At 46.6% G+C, this 24,422-nt stretch overlaps 1 protein-coding gene across 1 annotated transcript in view; it reads right to left on the bottom strand.

Annotated features, from left to right (window-relative positions):
- Window positions 1-24,422, bottom strand: part of LOC147726101 (uncharacterized) — a 154,972-nt gene that overhangs the window by 10,645 nt on the left and 119,905 nt on the right. Inside the window, exon 2 of the mRNA XM_086963418.1 lies at window positions 10,956-11,462. Coding sequence (XP_086819544.1) covers window positions 10,956-11,462 — 507 coding nt within the window. The remainder of the gene's footprint in view (window positions 1-10,955; window positions 11,463-24,422) is intronic.

Raw genomic sequence — 24,422 nt, 5'->3', positions numbered from 1 at the left:
GACAAGCTTTTAGAGAATGTAAGAAGTTGCCTGGTACGACGTGGGTTGAATATGTGTCTTATTTTTGCAGAGCCATGGATGGTTGGGTAAAGGGCAGCAAAGTGGAAAGTTATGAATCTCTCTATGATTTGTTTGCGTGGGAGCACTTGTCTAATAACTGTTTTCCAGAGCTGCGCCAGCACCTGATTGATAGCAAGATATCTAACCCTAGAAAACTTGCTGAGGAGGCGGACCGCTGGGTCAGTACCAGGGTCCACAAGGGTCCAGTGGGAGACTCAGCCAAAGGTGGGCAGGGTCCCCAGCAGAAGAGTGGGGGGGACAAGGGTAAACAGAAGGAGTCTCAGAAAGGGCCCCAAAGTAATCCCCAAGGGAACCAAGGGAAGGGTTCCCAGCCTCCCCCTGAGAAGAAGTCAGGGGCCCCGACGGGTAAACCTGTTCATAGGGGCCCCCTAACCTGCTACGGTTGTGGGCAGGTGGGACACCGGTTTTATGACCCCCAGTATCCCAAGAAGGATTCGAATGCACCGCCGCGTGCACACCCTCGTCAGTTGGCAAGTGTAGCCTTGGGAGGGGAGGAGATGGTTGTCCACGGTGGGAGGGGTCCCGCAGAAATGTCCCTGGTCTCGCTAGGAGACATGCAAATGGTCCCTCCACCCCCTCTGCCTAGTAACACTAGTAAATATAGGCAGTGGGTGACCATTAATGGCCATAGAGTGGAAGCTCTCAGAGACACCGGAGCGAGTGTGACAGCTGTCAAGTGTCACTTGGTGTCCAGAGAGCAGGTGGTTCCCCACGCATTCTACCCCGTGATAGCTGCCGATAACTCCCAGAAAGAGTGTGAGGTGGCTCAGGTTTCCTTTGAATGGGGGGGAGTTTCAGGTACTCTTCAAGTTGCTGTGAGGCCCGCCATGCCTGTCGACTGTCTCCTGGGCAATGATTTGGAAGACTCCCCTTGGGCTAAGGTGGAGAGAGCGGCGCACTTGAAAATGTTGGGTGTGCCAGAGTGGGTGTGTGCAACCACTCGATCCATGACAGCGAGTAAGGGTGTTGATGGGGTCCCGGAGCCTGAAAGTACGGCCCAGGACCCAGCTGTGAAGAGAAGAGGCAGGAGGCGCGGGAAACCGGCCCCCGTTGTTCCCGTGGTCCAGAAGGAGGTAGACCCTGAGGGGGATGCCCTGGAGCCCACCGGGGAACAAATTGCCGAACTGGGAGATCTGCCCGAGCTGACCCACTGGCAGCAGGATGGTGGTCCCTCCAGGGAGGAATTCTGTGCGGAACAGAAAGAGTGCCCTTCTCTTGTGGGCATGAGGCAGCAGGCCTCAGCCCAATCCTCAGGTGATCAGTCAGGGTCACATTTTGTGTACTGGGAGAACGACCTCCTGTATAGCGAGCCTAAGGCTGCTGAGCCTGGGTCAGCCCGTGTGCTGGTGGTACCCCAGCGCTTCAGAGCCTTCCTACTGGGTTTGGCTCATGACGTACCGTTAGCTAGACATCTGGGGCAGGACAAGACCTATGACAGGCTTGTCACCCATTTTTATTGGCCTCAGATGCGTAGGGATGTAGACATCCATTGCAAGACTTGTCGCACTTGCCAGGCAAGTGGGAAAAGCAGAAGGAAGCAGAAGGCTCCCCTCCAACCTTTTCCGGTAGTCAGCACCCCCTTTGACCGGGTGGGTATTGACATTGTTGGGCCCCTGGACCCCAAGACAGCCCTGGGCAACAGGTTCATCCTGGTCTTGGTGGACCATGCCACAAGGTACCCGGAAGCCATCCCTCTCAGGACAGTGACGGCCCCCGTGGTGGGACGGGCACAGATGGGTGTTTTCTCCCGGATGGGGTTCCCCAGAGAGGTGGTGTCCGACCGAGGCACCAACTTCATTTCGAACTATATGAAGTCTCTGTGGAAGGAGTGTGGGGTAACCTAAAGTTCACCACTCCTTACCACCCTCAAGGAAACGGGCTGGTTGAGAGATTCAACCGGACCCTGAAAGGCATGATTATGGGTCTTGAAGAACCAATGAGGTGGAAATGGGACGTCCTCTTGCCATGCCTGTTGTTTGCTTACCGTGAGGTGCCGCAGAAGGCTCTAGGGTTCAGTCCCTTTGAGCTCTTATACGGTCACCCGGTAAGAGGACCTCTGAGTCTGGTCAAGGAAGGCTGGGAGCAATCTCCCAGGAAACCTCCCCAGGATGTATACAGCTACATGCTGGCCTTTCGGAACCAGACTCGGCGCTTCAGAGAACTTGCTCAGGCAAATCTGGAGGCCAGCCAGGAGGAGATGAAGCGATGGTACGACCGGAATGCCACTATAGTAGAGCTTCAGCCTGGTCAGGAAGTGTGGGTCATGTCCCCTGTGGAACCTTGTGCGCTCAAGGACAGGTGGACGGGACCGTTTAAGGTTGTGGAGAAGAAGAGCGATGTCACCTACTTGGTGGACTTGAAAACTCCCAGGAACCCCTTGCGGGTCCTGCATGTCAACCGTTTGAAGCCCCAGTTAGAAAGGTCCGAAGTGGGCATGCTCTTAGCGACAGATGATGGAACGGATGATGGAGGAGAGTGAGCCTCTTCCTGACCTCCTGTATGCTAAGGAGCAAGACGGGTCAGTGGATGGTGTGGTCCTCTCTGACACACTGACCCTTGAGCAGAAACAGGATTGTCGCCACCTGTTGGGACAATTCCCGGATCTGTTTTCCTTGGTTCCGGGTGTCACGCATTGGTGTGTCCATGACGTTGACACCAGAGACAGCCCTCCTGTGAAGCACAAGGCTTACAGGGTGACTGACAAGGTCCGAGCGTACATTAAGGAGGAGGTCTCCAAAATGTTCGCATTGGGGGTGATTGAGTCCTCTAGCAGTCCTTGGGCCAGCCCAGTGGTCTTGGTCCCGAAGGCTGCAGCGCCTGGTGCTTCACCAGAACTCCGGTTCTGCGTGGACTACCGAGGGCTCAATTCAGTCACGAAGACTGACGCGCACCCCATCCCCAGAGCTGATGAGCTCATCGATCGGTTGGGGGCTGCCCGGTACCTTAGTACGTTTGACTTAACGTCTGGGTACTGGCAGATCGCCTTGACTGATGGGGCAAAAGAGAGGTCAGCATTCTCCACACCAGATCCGGGTGATGCCCTTTGGGATGAAGAATGCCCCCGCCACCTTCCAGAGGTTGGTCAACCAGGTCTTGGCTGGACTGGAGGAATTCAGCGCCGCCTACCTGGACGACATCGCAGTGTTCAGCGCCAGCTGAGAGGAACACTTGCGCCACCTCCAGGAAGTGTTGTTGGCCCTGCGCGGAGCAGGCCTCACAATCAAGGCCAGTAAGTGCCAGATTGGGCAGGGTTCTGTGGTGTACTTGGGGCACCAAGTAGGGAGCGGTAAGGTGGCCCCCCTGCAACCCAAGATTGATACCATCCTGGCTTGGGCACTGCCCAAAACCCAAACACAGGTGAGAGCCTTCTTAGGACTCACGGGTTATTACAGGAGGTTTGTCAAGGATTACGGTAACATTGTGCACCCCTTGACTTCGCTGACTTCCAGGAAGCAGCCACGAAAGGTGATCTGGACTGATGCCTGTCAAACGGCCTTTGACACCCTGAAAACTGCAATGTGCACAGCACCTATACTCCAAGCACCCGACTTTTCGAAAGAATTCATTGTTCAGACGGACGCTTCAGAGCATGGCGTGGGGGCTGTTCTAGCTCAGGTGAATGAAGAGGGCCGAGACTTGCCTGTAGCCTTCATCAGTAGGAGGTTACTTCCCAGGGAAACGAGGTGGAGTGCGATAGATAGAGAAGCATTTGCTGTGGTCTGGGCGCTGAAGAAGCTAAGACCCTACCTGTTTGGGACTCACTTCCGGGTTCAGACAGACCACAGGCCCCTCAGATGGTTAATGCAAATGAGGGGTGAGAATCCAAAACTGTTGAGGTGGTCCATTGCTCTACAGGGGATGGACTTTACGGTGGAACACCGCCCTGGTACAGATCACGCCAATGCTGATGGTGTGTCCAGATTTTTCCGCCTTAGTGATGAGGACTCCCTAGGTTAAGGGTAGTTCTCCCCACATTTCAGCTGGAGGGGACACGTGTTAGACCTGACATCATTGGCTTGAGTCTCTCCTCCATTTTTTCTGTTTGCCTCTACTGTGTTACGATGTTTTGCTGGTATATGCTTTGGGCGCCGTGTCACTGCTGATCAGTGCCATAGCGCAAGTGCTCCCTCTGTTAAAATGATGTATCTATTGTATCCATGTTTGGCTTATTTGGTTTACTGTCAGTCCCTAGTCTAGTGCACCCGGAGTGCCAGGGCTTGTAAATACAAATGCCGCTCGTGGGCTTGCAGCACGTGTTGTGCCACCCACAGGAGCGGCCTTGTAAACGAATGTCTGCGGGTCGGTCATTGCGAGACCCACGTGCAGTCCTGCACTGTCACGTCGGCTGCGCAGGTATACCTACCTGCCAGCCCCTCCAACCTTCCCTTAGCTTCATGTTAGTCACCCCTATGGTAGGCCCGTGGGCAGGGTGCATTGTAAGTGTAAGGTAGGACAAGCCTGACCAAGTTGGCATGTCCTGATAGTGAAGTGCCGCCATCTTAGGGCTTCACTATTGCGAGGTAGCCTGCTCTCCGTTGGATAGAATGGGCCGCCGGGATTATTAACGCTATAATCCTAGCTGGCTCGGGGAGCATGGTGCAATGTCGAGTTTGGTATCCCTGAACTCGAGGTTTAATTACGCATCCGTTGGTGTGGATGGTTTTTGGACTCTGGGTTCGAAAATAGCACTTTTAGAAAGTGTCTATTTTCTTGTCTAACCATATCTGGTCTCTGCTGGTATTGCGTGTATGTGACAGGAGCTGGGTGGCTCCAAGAGGTCTGGATGAGTCAGTGTGGGATGAGTGGGACATTACGTTGAGAGTAGGGGGAGAGTAGTTGTTGATAGCCTGCCTTGCCTGATACAATGCTGGCTCCACCTCCTGCCGAGCGACTGATGGCTCTGTACCTGCCATGGACGATCCTAGCCCCACCTCCTGCCAGGAGGGCGATAGCTCTGCTCCTGCCAGTGTCAATGCTGGCTCCACCTCCTGCGGGGCGTCTGAGGACCCGGCCCGGCTCAATGAATAGGCCAGGTGCTACTGCCTAGCTCCACCCACCACAGACCCAGGATGTTGGGAAATCCCCGGCATAGACAAAGGGATCAAAGACGAAAAGGGGTATAAGAGGAGGACCCCTGAACTAGGAAATCAGATCACTTCTGACAAGGAACCCTGTAACCAAGGACAAGAAGCCTGGTGATCTAAAGGACTGCTTACCCCTTCTGCCAGTGTGCTGTTGTTGGGGGAATCCTGCAGCGCTTCTTTATTTTTGCCAAGGAACCAGGAGAGAGGAACTGTGTGTGTACTCTCACGCTTGCTAAGAAAATCTCCAAGGACTGGAAGAGTGCCAGTCTCCTGCCGAAGTCACAGGGCTAAAGGACTTCACCTGCTACAAAGTGCTATCTGCTGGAAGTGTGAATCCAGCATCTCTGAAAGAACCAGCAACCACGACGATCGGACGCTGGGCCCAACCGACGCCAGCAGCAACGCCAGTGAGTAGGAGTACGGCTCTAACTCCAGAGGACCTCGTGTCTGCCCCGCTGCTGATCGCATCAACCGTGTGCCCTTCGACGCCGTGAGCGCTGCTCACTCTGTGCAACTGCATCATCGACAACGCCTGCTGTGGCCTGATCGACACCGAAGACGCGACGCCGGAGTGCTCGACGCCGCTGATCATCGTGTGCGTCCTTTTCCTAAGGTACTGTGTTGTTGGGGTCCGTGTGACTCCAGGCCCGACGTAGCGCTCCTCGCGGTCGACGCCGAACCTGTGGATTATCTCTGCCCAGCGTTGTGTAGCTCCCGTGTGAGTTACCCTGTTGCTAAGGAACTGTGTTTCCAAGAAGAAGATTTGCTTGATACTAAAAGACTCTTGTGCTAAAGAAGAAACTACCTTTGAACTATCCTTTTTCCTTCCCGAACGTATTTATTCCGATTGTGTACAGTTTTGCCGTTATTTTGGTCTTGTACTAAGCCTTATATAAAAATACTTATTTTTATAATACTACGGTGTCGTGTCCATTTGTAGTGTATTCACTGTATTACTGTATGTGGTCATAATTGCTTAACACACAGCCTCTGAGATAAGCCTGTTCTGCTCTGCCAAGCTACCAAGGGGGTGAGCAGGGGTTATCGAAGGGTGTGATCCCCTTGCCCTGACTAGAAAAGGAGTGTCCCTATTTGTCAGAAGTGTAACCTCTGCCAACTAGAGACAGCCGGTTCTAACACCGTGGATAAGACATGTGAAAAGATAATTGTCATATATGTATATATGACAATGTGGGTGAATATGTAATTGAGATGGGGAACTTCAAACAGGATATAGACGATATTTTAGAAATGTATACCTCAGACGTATTGTTAATTTTAGGGGATTTTAACCATAAGTTACATCCAATGAAGGCAGATCGCTGGTACACAGAATTATTGGACACCTATGGAATAAGTTATGCCAGTTTTCCAACATGTGTTCCCTCGAAACTGGATTGGGATTTGGTCAACTATCTAGGGGAAAAGGGCCTTTTTTGCTTAAATGGCAGATTTAAAACGGACTGCTCAGCAAAGAAGACCTTTAAAAAAAGATTACAAAACTCCCCAATCGACTATGTCTTTATGCCAGCTTGGAACTTCCCCTTAGTGCAGGAATTTAAGGTACATCACAGTGAGGGTAGTGACCATAATCAGCTCTCACTGAGGGTAAAAGGGGGAAGGATGGAACCTAGAGAAAAGGTCATCCCTCAAGAAATGGAATATCCAAAACGGGCAACAACAAGATTAACTGATGAGTACCTGGAAAACTTAAATCATTCCAACAAAAGATAGAATTAGTAAATCACGAGAGGGAAAATCTGGAATGGTATGAGGAGAAAATAGCCCAAGTAGTCCAATGCCTTAGGATAGAATTAAAAAAGGATAAAAGAAAAGGTATAACAAACCGAGTCAGCCGCCTGAAATGGTTTTCAATGGACTGCCAAAGTAAAAAAAGGAAGATAAGGGGAGAAGCTAGAAAGCAAAGGAAAGAATTCAATCAAGATAGAAAAAAACACATTATTATTCTGAAAGCTGTGCTTAAAAAGATGGTTCTCGACGCAAAAAGGGAATACAAAGAGAAATGCTGGAGTAAGCTGTTAGAATCAATTGAAGATAAGAACTTGAGACAATTTTGGAGATTGATAAAATCAGCATCGTCCCCCCCAGCCAGAGACATGATTTGCGTTGTAAGTGAGGCAGCCTGGGATAAATACATAAGGGAACTGTATGAAGCTAGATTAGTCGTAGGAGCTAGAGTACCCCCAGGTTGGCAGAAAATCTCAGAAGAATTCAAATTAGACTTTACAGAACACCATGTAGAAGAAACAATCAAGTAGCTGAATCTAACCAGGGCTGCAGGGCCATATAATCTCACAGCAATAATACTAAAGTCCCAAACAAAATGGTGAGCAAGATTCCTTTCTTATCTCTTCCAAGTAATTTTAACAGTGGGTAAAATGCCATTAAACTGGAAGGGTGCAATAATCATACCTATCCACAAAAAGGGTGGAACTGAGGAACCTCAAAACTATAGACTGATAAACCTCCTGGATATAGGGGAAAAGGTATTCTCAAAACTAGTCTTAAATAGACTAAATGACTGGGTTGAGGAGAACTCAATATACCTATCGAACAGTTAGGATTCAGAGAGGGACACTCTAGAATAGACCACTGCTTCTCTCTATGGGCAATGGCAAGGAAGTCGACGGAGCAGAATGGAAAACTCTGTTGCTGCTTTGTGGACTTCTGAGCCGCATTTGACTCGGTGGAGAGGGACTGTCTCTGGGAAACATTAGTTAAGAAAAATATCCCAAGAGACCTGTTGACGATATTAAAAGAATTGCACCGGGACAACTGGGCTCAAGTAATTAGGGATACTGAGGGGTCACTGACGCCAAAAATACCTATCGAAAACGGTTTGAGACAAGGCTGCATACTGGCCCCTCAGCTATTCTCCATATTTATATCAGAATTACCGGAGTGTCTTGAAGTGAAGGGTAGCGCCAGCCCAAGAATGAATGGCAAAAAGGTGTTGTGACAGTTATATGCGGATGATCTCATAATAGTGGATCAAACAGAAATTGGCCTTCAAAGGAAGTTGAACTCTTTTAACGAATATTGTATGAAGAATTTTTTTACGGTAAACCTAGACAAGACAAAAATCTTGTGCTTTGGGAAAAAAGTGATTACGTTTAATTGGTTTTTAGATGATCTTAAATTAGAATCTGTTAACGAATACTGTTACCTAGGTGTATGGTTTGACAAAAGGTTAAATTGGCAAACACACCTAGAAGCCCAAAAAGCGAAGGCACAATCTTCAATTGCTGGTCTAAAAATGTTCAACCGTGACTATGGGAATAAGTCACATCGGGAGGAACTAAGAAAACGTCCCCACAGAAAATAAACTCAAAATGAAAAAGAACCCAAGTGTAGTTCACTTTTTGCTACCACTGACAGATTTTGCTTAAATTATCTAGCATGTATACATAAGCAATTGTTGAAAACAGATGTAAATCATAGAGAGTGTGTTTTTTTAAAAAAATGCCATTTATTACAAATCAACATTAAAAACAAATATATGCGGTAAATATGCCCAAAACATACAATTGTAAATGCTTTAAAAACAATTGAAAATCACAATTTATTAAAACAATGTATAAAAATAAAATTAAAGTTTTGATCACGAATATCACAGTTGTTCTTGTAGTCGACGCAGCGTTTCGGTGAATCGGTGATAACACCTTCTTCAGGACAAACAATTCTGTGTGTTATTCAACACTCTCCTCACGTATTCAATTACGAGGAGTACTGGGTCAGCTTCAGTCAGACATCTGGTATTTATTAATAAACCATTTTCATTCCCTTAGTATGTCAGGAAAAACAGCCTGGATGGAGTTACCGGAGGGGGGCCACCGAATTATGAATATGGACACCAAAGAGGTGAGATCTATAATTTTGTGTATGCCTGCCACTGGATGCTTTCAATTTCGTCCGCGGCGACCACCTGGCTTGTGGTTATGGTTAGTAATCAATCCAACCTTCAATTAATGGATCGGCCTCCTTGCTCCCCTCGCGGTCTCTCGGCGTCTTGTCTCCAGGACGATCTGCCTAACTAAATACCAGATGTCTGACTGAAGCTGACCCAGTACTCCTCGTAATTGAATACGTGAGGAGAGTGTTGAATAACACACAGAATTGTTTGTCCTGAAGAAGGTGTTATCACCGATTCACCGAAACGCTGCGTCGACTACAAGAACAACTGTGATATTCGTGATCAAAACTTTAATTTTATTTTTATACATTGTTTTAATAAATTGTGATTTTCAATTGTTTTTAAAGCATTTACAATTGTATGTTTTGGGCATATTTACCGCATATATTTGTTTTTAATGTTGATTTGTAATAAATGGCATTTTTTTAAAAAAACACACTCTCTATGATTTACATCTGTTTTCAACAATTGCTTATGTATACATGCTAGATAATTTAAGCAAAATCTGTCAGTGGTAGCAAAAAGTGAACTACACTTGGGTTCTTTTTCATTTTGAGTTTATTTTCTGTGGGGACGTTTTCTTAGTTCCTCCTGACTAGACTCCTTGTCCCCTATTTAAGTATAGAGGAGGCCTCCCTTCATTTTTATTAATAAGTCACATCGTCCATTGTTAAAAGCTTTCAATGCAATGATCCCACCACAAGTACTCTATGGAGCAGAAATCCTTTATTTGAGCGGTAAGGGAGTCTGGGACCTAGAGGAAGGAAAATGCGTGAAAAACCTCTTATCCCTGCCCCCATCAGCAATGGTGCAAGCTATAAGAACAGAACTGGGGACAACAGCATGGGGGGTACAGTCACAAGTCGCAGCGATTAGTTTCTGGAAACGCCTCGAAAATGAACAATAGAAATACAACAAAGTAATTTAAAATGGGCAAAAATGTGCAGGAAGAGAATGATACAGGTCTGCGAAAATATGAAAGTGGATATATGCCGTGATTCCCTAATAGTAGAGAGTTCAAAAAATGAGCTAAAATTGAATGGACAAGCTGCTAATAGAAGTATGGATAGGGAATACCTTGGTAAGAAAATATCGGTTGAATTTATGATGAATGCATGGGCAAAGGAAAACTGGTTCCCCTATTTGGATTTCTTGCCAATCCCGTGGCTTAGACAAGAGATTCTAAGATTACGCATTGGGATTAACCCATGGTTATCAAATAAAGAATTTAAAACCAAAATGTTGGACCCTAATGAGCGTTGTAAATGCAGGCTGGGTACAAAAGGGGATACCGTGCACTTTTTGCTGGATTGTATAAATATCTTAGATCAGCGTAAACTTTGGCTGCGCCCAATATTTATAAAATATGATATAAGAACTAGGGGACAAGCAATTGAGCTGATCACAGAACTACCAAGTATTGACATTGCAATTGCCCTTGGGAAATTTATAAAGGTAGTACAGAGTTTTATAATAAGTCAGAAATAGATTTTAGAGTTTTTAAACTGAACCTTGTCTAGAGATAGCCGGTTTTAGTAATTTTATCATACGAATCAAATGGAGGAATCAATTGTATGAGCACCCAGCGTTAAATGTCATATGTCTTGGGGAAGATCTTTTTATAATCAATGGAATAAGATTTTAACTATAAATCTGCATGAGTGATTGTTGGGAAATATTTTAACTCAATTAATTGTTATGTATTTGGTTAAAGATTATGATGTAAATAAACATACTTTTTGACTTGACTTGACTGTCCCTAGGTGTTTACTGAGTGTTATCTGTGACTATGTGATATGAAACTGCATGTGCTGTTGATTTTACAATATTCAATATGGGACAAGAGCAAAATATACCTGTTATTGGTCCAACTATCGGAATAAATATAAGTCCCATGCCCACTTTCTTTTGATCCTCTGCAGCGTGCCAAGCTCGAATCGCACTTTCTAGATCATTATCTGCATTCTTGAGGGCTTCCTTTGCTGCTTCTAGTTGTTGTTTAACAATGGACTCCTGCCCTTTCTGTCCAGAGAGTTGCACTTTAAGTCCTTCTTCCCGAGCTAGTAGCGCCTTTTGTTCATCATTTAGGCTGTTTATCTTGTCTAAGCGCTCTTCCATATTTTCGTTCAATGCTTTCACTTGTGCCAGGGATGATTCCTCTGCCTTTGACAGACTTTTCTCGGATGCCTCTAGAAGTTGGCGAACATTTTCAATGCCCTGCTGTAGGTCGGGGCTGGTCAGCAAGGTATCAGCAACAGACATCAAGGAATTTAAGCCATCCACAAAGGGCGGCAGAACAGCTTGTTCATAACTCTTTTCTGTAACAGGAATGGCACCCAGAATGTGACCCTGAAACACTGTACCTTAAAGGGCAGAAGAGAAGAACAAAGGTTAGAGATGTATTCAGGAGGAGACAGTCGTGTTTTACAATATTTTTAGATAGGGATGTCAGAAAACAAAGATACTGCTCTACAGCTTGACAATATTTTACAAATAACAGAGCATTGGCATTTCAGGCCTCAAAACAGTGCTGGAAATGCAATAAATCAATCAATCAGAGAACTTGTAAGCGCTGTACTTACCAGTGAGGGTCTCAAGGCACTGAGGGGAGGGGCGGGGGGTGCTGATACTGGTCGAAGAGCCAGGTCTTGAGGAGCCTTCTGAAGGTGAGCAGTTCTTGGGTCTGCCGTTGGTGGGTGGGGAGGGTTTTCCAGGTCTTGGCGGCGAGGAAGGAGAAGGATCTGCCGCCGGAGGTCCTTCGCTGGATGTGGGGAATAGCGGCAAGGGCGAGGCTGGAGGAGCGCAGCTGGCGTGTGGGGGGGTAGAAGTTGCGTCTATCGTTCAGGTAGGCTGGTCTGGTGTTGTGGAGTGCCTTGTGTGTTTGGGTTTAGGAGATCAAAGGTGATCCTCTTTTTGACGGGGGGCCAGTGCAGGTCTCTAAGATGGGAAATGATATGGCTGCGGTGGGGGACATTGAGGGTCAGTCGGGCTGAGGCGTTCTGGATGTGTTGTAGTCGTCGCAGGTGTTTGGCCAGGATTCCAGCGTAGAGTGCGTTGCCGTAGTCCAGCCCACTGCTGACAAGGGCTTGGGTCACTGTTCTTCTTGTTTCGGTCGGGATCCACTTGTAGATCCTGCGAAGCATGTGGAGGGTGTTGTAGCAGGAGGAGGAGATGGCATTGACCTACTTTGACATGGAGAGAGAGAGGAGTCGAGGATGAATCCTAGGTTGCGTGCATGGTCCAAGGGTGTTGGAGCTGCTCCCAATGTGGTCGGCCACCCGGTCTTGTCCCACACAGAGGGGGTAGGACCTAGGATGAGGACCTCCGTCTTGTACGAGTTTAGTTTCAGGCGGCTGCTCCTCATCCACTCGGTAACGGCTTTCATTCTCTCATGGAGGTTGGTTTTGGCAGTGTGTGGGTCCTTGGTGAGGGAGAGGATGAGCTGGGTGCCATCCGTGTAGGAGATGATGTTCAGGTCATGCTGGTGGGCCACTTGTGCGAGGGGGGCCATGTAGACATTGAACAGGGTCGGGCTGAGGATGAGCCCTGGGGTACACCGCAGATGATGTTGGTGGCTTTGGATCGGAAGGGCAGGAGGCGGACTCTCTGGCTTCTGCCGGAGAGGAAGGACGTGGTCTAGTCCAGGGCTTTCTTCTGGATGCCTGCTTCTTGGAGGCATGTTCTTAGTGTGCAGTGGCAGACCGTGTTGAAGGCGGCTGACAGGTCCAGGAGGATGAGGGCTGAGCTTTTGCCGATGTCTAGCTGGCGCCTGATGTCGTCTGTGGTGGCGATGAGGGCAGTTTTGGTGCTGTGGTTGCATCTGAATCCAGACTGGGATTGGTCTAGGATGTTGTTGTCCTTGAGGTGGTGGGTCAGCTGCATGTTGGCGATTTTCCGGATGACCTTCGCCGGGAAGGGGAGCAGGGAGATGGGCCAGAAGTTTTTGAGGTCTTTGGGGTCTACCTTGGGTTTCTTGAGGAGGGCGTTGATTTCGGCGTGCTTCCAGTTTTCCGGGTATGTTGCTGTGTCGAAGGAGATGTTGATGATCTTCCTCAATTGGGGTGCGATGGTTGTGTCAGCTTTGTTGAAAACGTGGTGTTGGCAGGGGTCTGATGGGGATCCTGAGTGGATGGACTTCATGACCTTGCGTGTCTCTTTGTCATTAGCGTGGGACCCGGAGGTCAGCTGGTCAGTGCAGGTGAAGTTCAGGGTGTGGTTTGTTGTGTTCGGGGTGGATGAAGAGTTAAAGCTGTCGTGGATGTCGGTGATCTTGCGCTGGAAGAAGGTGGCCAGTGAGTTGCACAGATCTTGCAAGGGTGGGATGCTGTTGGTGTTGCCTCTGGGGTTGGAGAGTTCCTTCACTATGTTGAAAACTTCTTTGCTGTTTTGTGCGCTGTTGTCCAGTCTGGCTTTGGAAGACGATCTCTTGGCTATCCTGATGAGGTGGTAATGTCTGAGACGGTGACCTTGTGGGCTGCGCGGCTGTCAGGTGCGTGGTCATGAAGCCATTTCTTTTCCATCTTCTGGCATCTTCGTTTGCAGATCTGGAGTTCTTCGGTGAACCAGGCGGCTTTCTTCCTGGGTTGGTTAATGGAGGGTTTCTTGATCGGGCCGAGGATGTTGGCACAGTCGTCGATCCACTGTCTGAGATTTCGGGCGGCGGCGTCTGTGTCAGTGGGGTCGTTGGGTGGGTTCTGGGCGAGGGTGGTGATCAGCTGGTCGTCGATGACTTTGCTCCAGTTGCGGCGAGGCAGCTGTTTAGTGCAGTGGTGAGTGGTTGGTTACTTGAAGTTGAAATGGATGCATCAGTGGTCAGTCCAGTGAAGTTCGGTGGTATGGTTGAAGGTATCATGGGTGCTTATGGAGAAGATGAGGTCGAGCGTGTGGCCGGTGGCATGGGTGGGTTCGGTGACAAGTTGTCGGAGGCCGAGGTTGGCGATCAGGGCGGTGGAGTTGGCGTTGTTGTTGTTCTCGAGGTGGAAGTTCAGTTCCCCGAGGAGAATGTAGTCCGTGGAGGCGAGTGCGTGGGTGCTGGCGAGGTCTGCAATGGAGTTGCTGAAGAGGGCTCAGGGTCCATAGATGGGTGTTCCTCTGAGGGTGGTGTTTGGGTCAATGTGGATTCGGAAGTGAAGGTGTTTGACGGAATTGAGGGGGTCATCTGCGAGGGTGTGGACCTGGAGGGTTGATTTGTGGACGATGGCTATCCCTACTCCCATCCCTTTGGTGAGGTCTCAGTGGGAGATCTTGTAGCCGTCTGGGATGGCTATGGTGATGTCAGGTGCCGAGGAGTCGTTCCACCAGATCTCGGTCAGGAAGGCAACTTCTGGTTCAAAAGTGTCGAGCAGGTCCCAGAGCTCGACGGCGTGTTTGCGTGCGGAACGGGTGTTGATGAGTATGCAGCGGAGGTGGTTGGGTCTGGTCCTTGGAGGTATGGTGGTTCTGTCGCAGGTTAAGTTGCAGGTGTGGCAGGAGAAGGCTCCGTGGGTGTGTTTCGGGGTGGGCTGGAAGCAGCGGTGGTCTCGGCCGGTATTGAGAGCGTGGAGGATGTTGGCATCTTATTGCAGTCTGGGGGTGTGGATAGCGCGAGGCCCAGGGGTTCTAGCGCTGGGCGTGGTCCAGGTGTGGACGGGCACAGACGGGCTTGCCTTTGGCGCGCCAGCTGCGCGCGCCAGCTGCGCGTCCGAGCAGTGGCCGCCATATAAGGGGTGGCGGGAGGGAGGAGCAGCTGGGAGGTGGGAGCGGGACAGCGAGAGGGCATGGCCTCAGGGTTTTCGGCAGAAAAGAGTGGGATAACAGAGAGCATGGGGGTATCAGTGTAAAAGAGCGGGATAACATAGAGCAGGGGGGTTGCGACCAGAGCGAGAAAGGGCTAAAAAAAAGGCACAGAAGGGATAACAGCGCACAGGACAAGAGCAGGAACTAGACCAAGAGCACAGGTCTGACCCAGGTCACCGAGGTGATCAGTGGCAGACAGTGGGCGCGAACGCCCACAGGAGCAGGAGCGGCAGTCAGATGCTGGAGCTATTCAGCAGCAGGGTGGTGACCTGGCCTGCAAGCAGGGACCGGGGTACTGATGCAGGCTATCCTCCTGAATCTTGCATCTGGCAACTACTGCAAAGCAAGATTCGGTTACTCCAGGGAAATAAGCCAAATTTGTCCTGGTACCCTCATCAGGGAACTTTCAGCAGAGCTGTACGTTATGTGTTTTTCATTCAGGGCATTATCTTACAAGAGATGGGTAAGGTCTCTCGATTTCAGTTCCCGCGTGGCCCTATATAATTGGCTCCACTAAGAAGTCAGATCCACTACTTTTATATGAGTCTTAGGGCCACAACTACAGAACATTTTTGCAGTTGGAAACAGCCAATCAGGCTGTTTCTGCTTGAATACATGCATTTACATATGTACAAAACACAAATTACGATTCAATGACACATTACCGAATCACAATGTATGTGTGCAATTCGGTATTTGGGAGGGACGTGTTTAAGGATTCCACTCCAAATACTTTATCTGAATGGGATGTATTAATCTTTAGGGCTGCAAAATATTCCTGTTTTATCAACTCCTTAAAGGAGCTGGTAAACTATTTGCAAATAGGAAGGGGTCCCCGGAGCACTCCTTTAAAATGATAAAAAATATATTTTTGAGATCAGGCAGTTTAATTTATTTCTTCTTTAAATGCAGCCCATTTCCCTCTATGAACAATGGGCTGCATTTAAAAATTATATATATTTTTTTAATATCAGGCAGTTTAATTTATTTCTTCTTTAAATTTAACCATTTCCCTCTAAGAAAAATGGTCTGCATTAAAAAAAAACAAAGATTGCTTTAATAAAAACCAATCACAGATATGGTTGTCTTTTGACACTAGCAGGCCACCATCCATATGATGGTTGTGATTCCTAATGGGTCACAAATTTCGATCTACCTCTTTAATATGCATGAGCTAGGTCTATTTGCAAAGCACTAGGAATCACTAATGAAACTCGAAAGGGCTTCATAAATAAGGAATTCTGATTGCCTAATTGAGATTCATGAGGACAGCGCAAATATTCCTAAAATTGATACATCTGGCAATAAGTCTTGGCTGGGGGGCCAATTGAGCTTTAATATCTTTAACATCTTTATTCCAGGAAGTAAACACAATCACTGTGATTTGGGGGCACGTCTTAAGTTTTCTAAGCTTGGTATGAACAGTTATGCATGCACTTTAAGACTGTCAGATGAAATGGGGGCATATTTTGAATTTCAAAGCTGTAAATGGAAGTTATGGATGCCCTATAAGGATGTCAGATACAAATGTACTGTTAAGTCTTTATAACTCTCCAAAGGAATTCATTTTAGGAACACCGGAATAACAAAACATTGAGACAAAACAGGAAGGCTCAAACGTTATGATTTGCTATTCAAATGTAGCTCCTAGATGCCAGTCCCAAAAAATCAATAATTGGTGGAACTTGTATCACACCAGTATATCTGTTACGGAGCCAGTAACCTCCCAAGCTATCTGTATAAAATGCAAATCTGTGACCTTTATACTAAATGGAGTTTGTTGCAGAAGACTCCAATTGTCTATTCAATTTTTTGACGAGTCAAAGTGGTGTTCAGTCTGAACACTGATTTCACCAACAGCGGCATTAAACACCAGAGGTATCTTATTAATTTCATACTGCATAATTTGCATGGGACACAAATGTCTCTGCAGCAGCTGTATTCATTCCATATGCAACTTTAAAATGCAGAACATTTTCCACAATGAAATAAGCCTGAGTGTGTTAACTATCACATTTGTCTTTTTTGCTAATTTCTTGTGGTAGAGTTTAAAAAAAAAAAAAGAGGTAGAAGTTAACATTCAGATTCATGCACTTGCTTTCCAATGCCAATCCTTCACCCCAGATTTGTAAGTTCTCAAAGTAGAGTTTTTCCAATTCAAAGTCTTTAAAAAACTTAACCATTGCATCACTGGAAGTGACATCACATGATCTTTGCCCTGATGAAAACAGTACTGTAAATCATGACAAGACACAGGGTCCTAATCAGAGGAAATCTTATGGTTCTAACAACACCAACATCTTGTGATCTTTCAGCAAATCCTTTGAGCACTATAACCATCCTTCACCTCACAAACACTCCGCTTTGTCATCACCACACTTTAGCAGTGTATCATGTTCAGTTAGTAACTCCAGCAAAACTTTAGATACATCAAGTTCAGGAAACTGTGATTCTTTTAAAGACGTTTTCATCATTTTTTTGTTGCCAGGAGACTTGTTTTATTCCCTTAACCTTATCACTACATAGATTCCCAAAAAGCAGGAAGTTAAATGAAGTAATTGCAGACTGTGAATTGTGTCAGAATAAATCATATTTGTGGGTATGACCCTTGGAGGGAAAGTGGTAAAACTAAAGTGCAGCCTCCCCCATCTACATGTAAACTCTCAAATATAAAAATGTTGGCACATGGGGGTGTGTCTTTAGTCTCAAATTCTAAACCAAAGACTGTTTATAAAACAATTGTGCTTAAACCCACTAACAAAAAAATACATTCAATACACTTGCAATGTACTCTCCTTAACAAGGATTGTCAAACGTTCTGTATACTAATTCTTAATGTCTCCTACCATCTCATTACACACTCTTCCAATCCAAGAAAAATGTTGGGGGCATATTCTCACTTGAATCCAAAATTGTGATATTTGAGAGAAAGAAGTCACCGACTGGGAATACTTGCTTCTTTGTCTTGTCTTTTTCCATTCTTGATTCCAGGTTTCCAGTCATACTCAGGCCTAGTGTTGTACTCATTGTCTGAGGGAGTGGTACCACATGAAGTGAGCTTTGGGAATGCTGATTAAAGAGATGGTATCAGTTACACTGTTTGACACAGTTTCCCACCTCATCCGCATCTTCATCTAACACCTACATTATTGAAATCCAAGGACACGCACTGCCATGGATCTGCTCATTCCTGACTGGAAGAACACAGTCAGTCAGCATGACACTGTACACCTCTGATGCCTGCAACCTCATCTGCAGAGTTCTGCAAGGATTTCTCCTGCATACATGATCCTTTGCGCCAGCACCATCTGTTCTCAGGACATCAATGTCCTTTGCTGTGGCAACAATACACATATCATTCTCTCTCTCATGGACTAGACTCCCAGTACTCAGATCAAGTTAAATGTCTGCATGACTGATATTACCCAATGGATAAAGACCACCTGACTGAAGCTGTGATCTTTGGGAAGATCATTCAACCATTAGATGCCAATTGGTGGCCATCAGAATTAAGACTGGATGACACTCATCACCCATGCCCAGAAACTCTGGATCATTATCAACATCAAACTTGATTTGATCACCCTAAGTAATGCGATCATCATCTCAAGCTTCCTTTCTCAAGATGCTGAGGATGATTGTCAAATGTGTCACAATCAGCACCCAGAAGACCGTCTTGTACACCCTTGTCATGAGCAAGTTGGACAAGGCAATACCCCCATATGCTGGGAACAACATAAAACCCACCTGAAGGCTGCAGACTATTCATAAATCTAGCTAGTATCCCTTTCAATCTCACATGACACACTCACACAACACTAGACCCGTATGAGCCCCACAGGCATCTCATACACAAGCAAGCACAATTCAAACCCTTCATCCACACATTTATGTCTCTATGTAACACTTGCCCTTCATACCTCAACACGCGCATTTACTTTCACAAACTTTTCAGTCACCACCACTTGCCAGAAACCTACGTACAGACATTTAATTTGTATGGAAAACCAGATACTGTGATTGAGCCTACACCCACATCACTCCTTGAATTCCACAAGAGCAGAAAACCCTAAAATGCAGGTATCCCACTGTCTAAGATTTCCGTTTACCTAGCTCAGTGCCAGGATACCCTCTAAGGTGATAGTGTGCTCTACAAATGTGTATCACATAACGTAGAATAACATAACATAAGTTAGAATAACATAAAATAACCAATGTTCTCGATTTGGCCTGAAACTTTCATAACAATTTGAGTAGCTGGAACAGGGCTATCAGCCTGATTCATGATCGGGCCGTTTTGCGAGGCTCAAATAGCGAATCATAAGGAATCGCTATTTGAGACTCGCAAAACGGTAATCATGTAGGAATCGCAATATTAATTGCGATTCCCACTGATTCCTTATTTGCGATTAGCTAATTGCTAATCGCAAATAAGGAATGACTCCCCATGCATTCCTATGGGCCAAAAGGCCCATAGGAATGCATGGGGAGTATTCCTTATTTGCGATTAGCAATTTGCTACTCGCAAATAAGATAGCGATTTAAAGGGTGCCAGGGGTGTCCAAAGGACACCCTGTAGCACCCCTTAAATGCAAATTGAAACAGGTGTTGCGCAAACACATGTCCAAAGGACATGTGTGTGTGCAACATAGCAAGTTTTTGCTATTTACCGAGAGGTCTGACCTCTCGGTAAATAGCGGCCCAAAATTGCATTTTCGCAATTTTCAAATGCTTCATGAATTGCATTTAAGGAATCTCAAATAGAGATTCCTTAAATGTAATTCCTCGCAATTTAGCGATTTTGCAATTACCGATTTTTGCATTTGGGATGCTGAATCCCAAATGCAAAAATCGCACTCGCAAAGGGCCGGATTCTCAGAATCCGGCCCTTTGCGAGCCGCTTTAGCCTTCATGAATAAGGCTGTATTTTGTTAACTTACACGGTGATGATTTTTAAAGTCATGTGCTCAAAGCTGGAAATAGTACAGTATTTATATCCTTATCTAAAATAAACAAGAGAACATAACATATATGATACCCACAACAACTTAACAAAGAAATAACTGAGTACAAACAGCCAACACTTTTCCAAAACTCAGCAGCCTCAGTACAACACATCACATTGCAACATACACACAGCATCACCAAAACAACAGAAAGTATTATTGCATTGACCCATATACATAAATGTTCTTGTCATACATTACCACCAACAGAAACGTGTTATCATAACACAGTGGTAAAATGAGTTTGTCCGAAGCACTTGCTTAAATTTCCATCAATCTTTACACAGGGCTTTGAGGTCATCAGCATCTTGTAGTCTGCCTGGAGGGCCAGGAAAGAGTGAAAGAGTGATGCTTGTGCATTCAAAAACTCAATGTAGAGGATGTCTGCATATATTGATATGTAAGACAGAGGGGCTAGAGCAAGTAACCCGGAAGGAGTACTAAAGGTGATATGAAGAATTTTGTGTTCCAGGGAAGAGTCATTTGGTATAATTTCCCTGTATATTCTTTGCAAAGTGGCTTTGGGTGTTCAATCCAAGACAATTAGTACAAGGCTCTGAGAACCATTTCAGGTCAATAACAAGAACTAAGGGCCTGATCAATGGCTTTGATATACATCATTTTCAAATGCAAATTCAAGTCCCTGTTTTACAAAATGTAAAACTGAACTTGAAAACCCACTTACTCATTTTTAAACTGGTGAAACTATGGTGAAATTCATTACCAATGGTGACATTTGTGGGTGATCAACAATATTGATTTGTACCAAAGTAGGTGAGGGTTTTCACATATATTTGGCAAAGACATTTCAAACCCTAAATGTAGTTGACATGGACAACTCTACCTTATATACATTTTGCATGTCCATTTCCACACTTGAATTAGTTGGAAATGTATACCAGATTAATCTGGGATGGTGGTTAGGATGGGATGGGGACTATCTCTAACACGGTTAAGGGGCTCAGGGGAAACAGACACCCAATTGAAAAAAGAATGCAAACAAAAATCTATCATAAACAAAAGAAATGATCTGTGTTTGAAGTGCCGGATATGCTAAAAAAAAATATATTGGGCATCTTGCTTAGTTTTTTTGATCTGCTTACAAATTGTGTAAAATCCTTGCATGTGGAGGACTCATCTAAACAGAAGACAATCATGCATTTAGCAGTAAAAGTGCTCCTGCATGGTGAGAGCAGCAGAAGCTGAAGAAGAGAGCAGCAGCAGCAGAGAGGAGCGCCAAGGAGCGCCAAGCTGTGGCCGGGCCTCTGACAGAGTCCGGGGGGAGTAGCTCTAAGCACAAGATGCTCCTCAAGTCAAAACAGAGCCGTGAATCTGTAATTATCTTCGCTGTGTCCGCTGCAGTTGCTGCGATAGCCTCGTTTGATGCTAGTGCAGGAGCCGTACAAGGGGACTGCGCGGCTACGTCCAGGTGCAGCCTGCGGTTCAGCTGGTGTGCCTTACTCACTAGACAGGCTTCTGGAAAAGACACAGCTGGTGGGGGACTGTAGGCGAAGAACCAGCAAAACAACCAGGATTAGGACCAGGTCCAGACTATTGGGATCCATTGTGGCAGCAGACTGTAGTATTCTGGGCGCTAGGCCCACATACTAGCTTAATGACTGCACAGACACACTGAGTAAGGTACTGTAACTGGCCACAAGCACGTGCGCTCTGGCCCTTTTATTAGCCGGGTCACGTCACTCAAGACGCCTTTGGTGGATGGGTGTGGGGTGTGTGTGCCCACTCCCATGAGGGAGTGGTGTTTAAACCAGTGCCTGGCGAGACTCTAGAACGTGTCTCGCAGGACACCACATTCCTTTCCAACTTTATTAATGAACAAACAAAAGGTTAGTCCAACCAACGCCAGGCGTGGGATGATGACTCTGCCTGCAGCAGGACCTTCTCAGTTGGCACTCGTAGTTTAACCTGAAGGGTCCAGGACAAGACCGCTGGCTTGGTGATGTCCGCTGCAAAGCGACAGTTTACTTGTGATGACATGTCTTGCATGTCTTGCATGACTTCCCTTTTGTTTACGTCAGAGATGGTCTGTGGTGGATTCAAACAGTTTTTCAATGGGATGCGTCATAAGCATGGACGGAGTTCATGGTGATGATTCGTGGAGGTGTTGCCTGATCACTTGTCTCAGTGGACCCTTTTGGCTGTAACCACTGAGCCGTCGGGGGGGAAAAGTCTCTCTGCACTCTCCTGTCTGGAGAGGCCCATTGCCGGGGCTGCTGCGGGACTGCAGGAAGGCTACACTGGGGCCACTTGTGTGCCGACTGGGGCAGCTGCAGGACCACCTAGGAGCCGTTGCTTGGTCGCACGCACAACCCTCTAGGGTGGAGGTGAAGGATCCAATTTCTCTTCCCTTATCCCTAATCATTTTGCCTCCTTCAGCCATAGGTTCAAGGAGTCAAAACTTGACTGGCGTCTCTTCTTCATAAACAGTTTGTTTTGGATGTAATTAATCTTTTTCTCATCAAACTACCCCATTAGAGGCCATTGCAAATTGGAATTATCTTTAGTGTACTTATTCCAAATCGTATTAAACAAAATCGGTGTAAGACCGTGTTTCACATACATATCAAAACTGGGGCTGCCCTCGGGAGGGTCTTTCTTCCAGCCGTTTATTTCGCCGACAGCAGCACCCAAAACATATTTTACTAAAAAAAGACATTATTGTAATGTTCACACAATTCTACTCATATACTCCAGAAACCATTTACATTCGGACATGTCCTCTTCACCACTCACACTCTCATATTCTTCTATTTTCTCGCAATAAAGTGCTGTGAAGCGTTGTAAGGCAATTACTTCTTCAGTACTGATTACTTGTTCTATGCAGATGACATGTCTTCAGAATGAACAGAGCCTGTCGACTCCTGTTTGGGAACCGATTTAACAGAATTCCAGACCACCTAAATTCAACAACAAAAGGAACAGTCGCTAGACTGTTCTGAGATCACCTGGTAGGCGAACCACGAACCCTCTTACAAGCCATCCTATGGTCCTGTTCTGGTTTGGCCGGGCGTCTGGGCGCGTAGCTCCAGAACCCTAGCTTACCCAGTTGCTCCCAGGGCTTTCCCAAAGAGGATTTGGCTGAGTGAGTAACTCAGTACACCGCTACCAGGTGTTGTCTCAGGTTTTCACCAAACAAGTCCGTGAGGTATCTACCCGCGCAGCCACTTCGCCACAACATCAGACCCTCAGATTCCCTTGTGGTCCGGCTTCCCCGGCCACCTTTAGAATGCAGTTAACCGCTACCAAGGAGACACTCCTTCCAAATGTCTCTCTTCCAATACAATAAGAATTCACTCACCTGGTGCACTCAGGTCGATTGCAAGTTTTCCACTGCCGACTCCTAGACAGACCGGCACTGTCTGTTTCTCTCTCGGGTTAAGCCCGTAGGACTCCAACGTGGGGTCTTCAGCAGCTGGGAGGGATACTGGGCTCGAGAGTGGAATTTCTTGTTTTCGTACCACAAACAGGTGTTTCAAATCAGGATTCTCTTTCCGTCCACCCACTCGGCCAGAACTCCCCCCTGTCCCTTCTACTCCTGTTTACAGGAGGGGATGACCCTATCGCGGAGTCCCGGCGGAGTCGCCAACTGAAGGAAACAAAATATTATACTAATGGACTATATCCACCAATAGCCCATATACCTTATTTATAAATAATAAGTCAGTCGGCAATAGAGAAGTTTCAATCCTTTATTCTGCAGATGCAAGCCCTGACAGGGGAGCCTCAGTCTACACGACCCTCGGAGGTGCACAGAAGAGACTGGCTACATACAAACAGGGCAAAGCATATGTATGTTTCACACATAGCACGATGTCACCTTACTAGGAAACATACAACTTGTCAGTGAGCCAGCAGGAAAACCAATATAAGGCAAAATTGATTGCTAGTAGCTGGGCCTAAGCTATTCTGGGGGCAGGTCAGTAAGGTGCCTCCCTTTCTATCTTTAGCTTGGGGAGTGCAGGAACGGGCTCTGCTAGAATGTGCGCATCCCACAGGAAGTGCAGGTGTGACCTTGGGTTTCCCTGAGCTACAAACTAACAAGTGGAACAAACAGCTAGGTCTGCCATCGTGGTTTTGTGCAGAAAGCCTAATCACGTGATTTCAAAGAAACAGCATTGAAAACAGGGAAACAAAACAAGAAGGCTCCGGTCATACCAATAGTTTCACGCAGCACAAGAGTGAATCATTCCTAACTACAATAATACAGTGTGACTAATGCTATGCAAATGTGCGGTTATAAGGTTATATTGTATATATTAGGCCAATAACATGTATTCATCGTATTTATATCCCATCAGAGGTGTCTTGGCCGATGCTTGCTCTCACCCTACAGGTTAGCCCTAACAAAACCCTCCAAACAAAAAACAATTGGTGACCCAAGCACCACCAAGGCCACTGTTTGGGGCTGGCAAAAGGACAAATCCCAGGATGCACTAGTCCCGGTTCTAAGACACGCATTTTACAGGACACTAGTATCACAAGTGCGAGCCGAAAGCCAACCGGCTGCACACATACCCCAAA

Source organism: Lissotriton vulgaris, chromosome 3_1 (assembly GCF_964263255.1).
Source record: "Lissotriton vulgaris chromosome 3_1, aLisVul1.2, whole genome shotgun sequence".
Lineage (NCBI taxonomy): Eukaryota > Metazoa > Chordata > Amphibia > Caudata > Salamandridae > Lissotriton > Lissotriton vulgaris.
The sequence above is the reverse complement of the archived record's forward strand: the minus strand, read 5'-3'. Positions and strand labels throughout refer to the sequence as shown.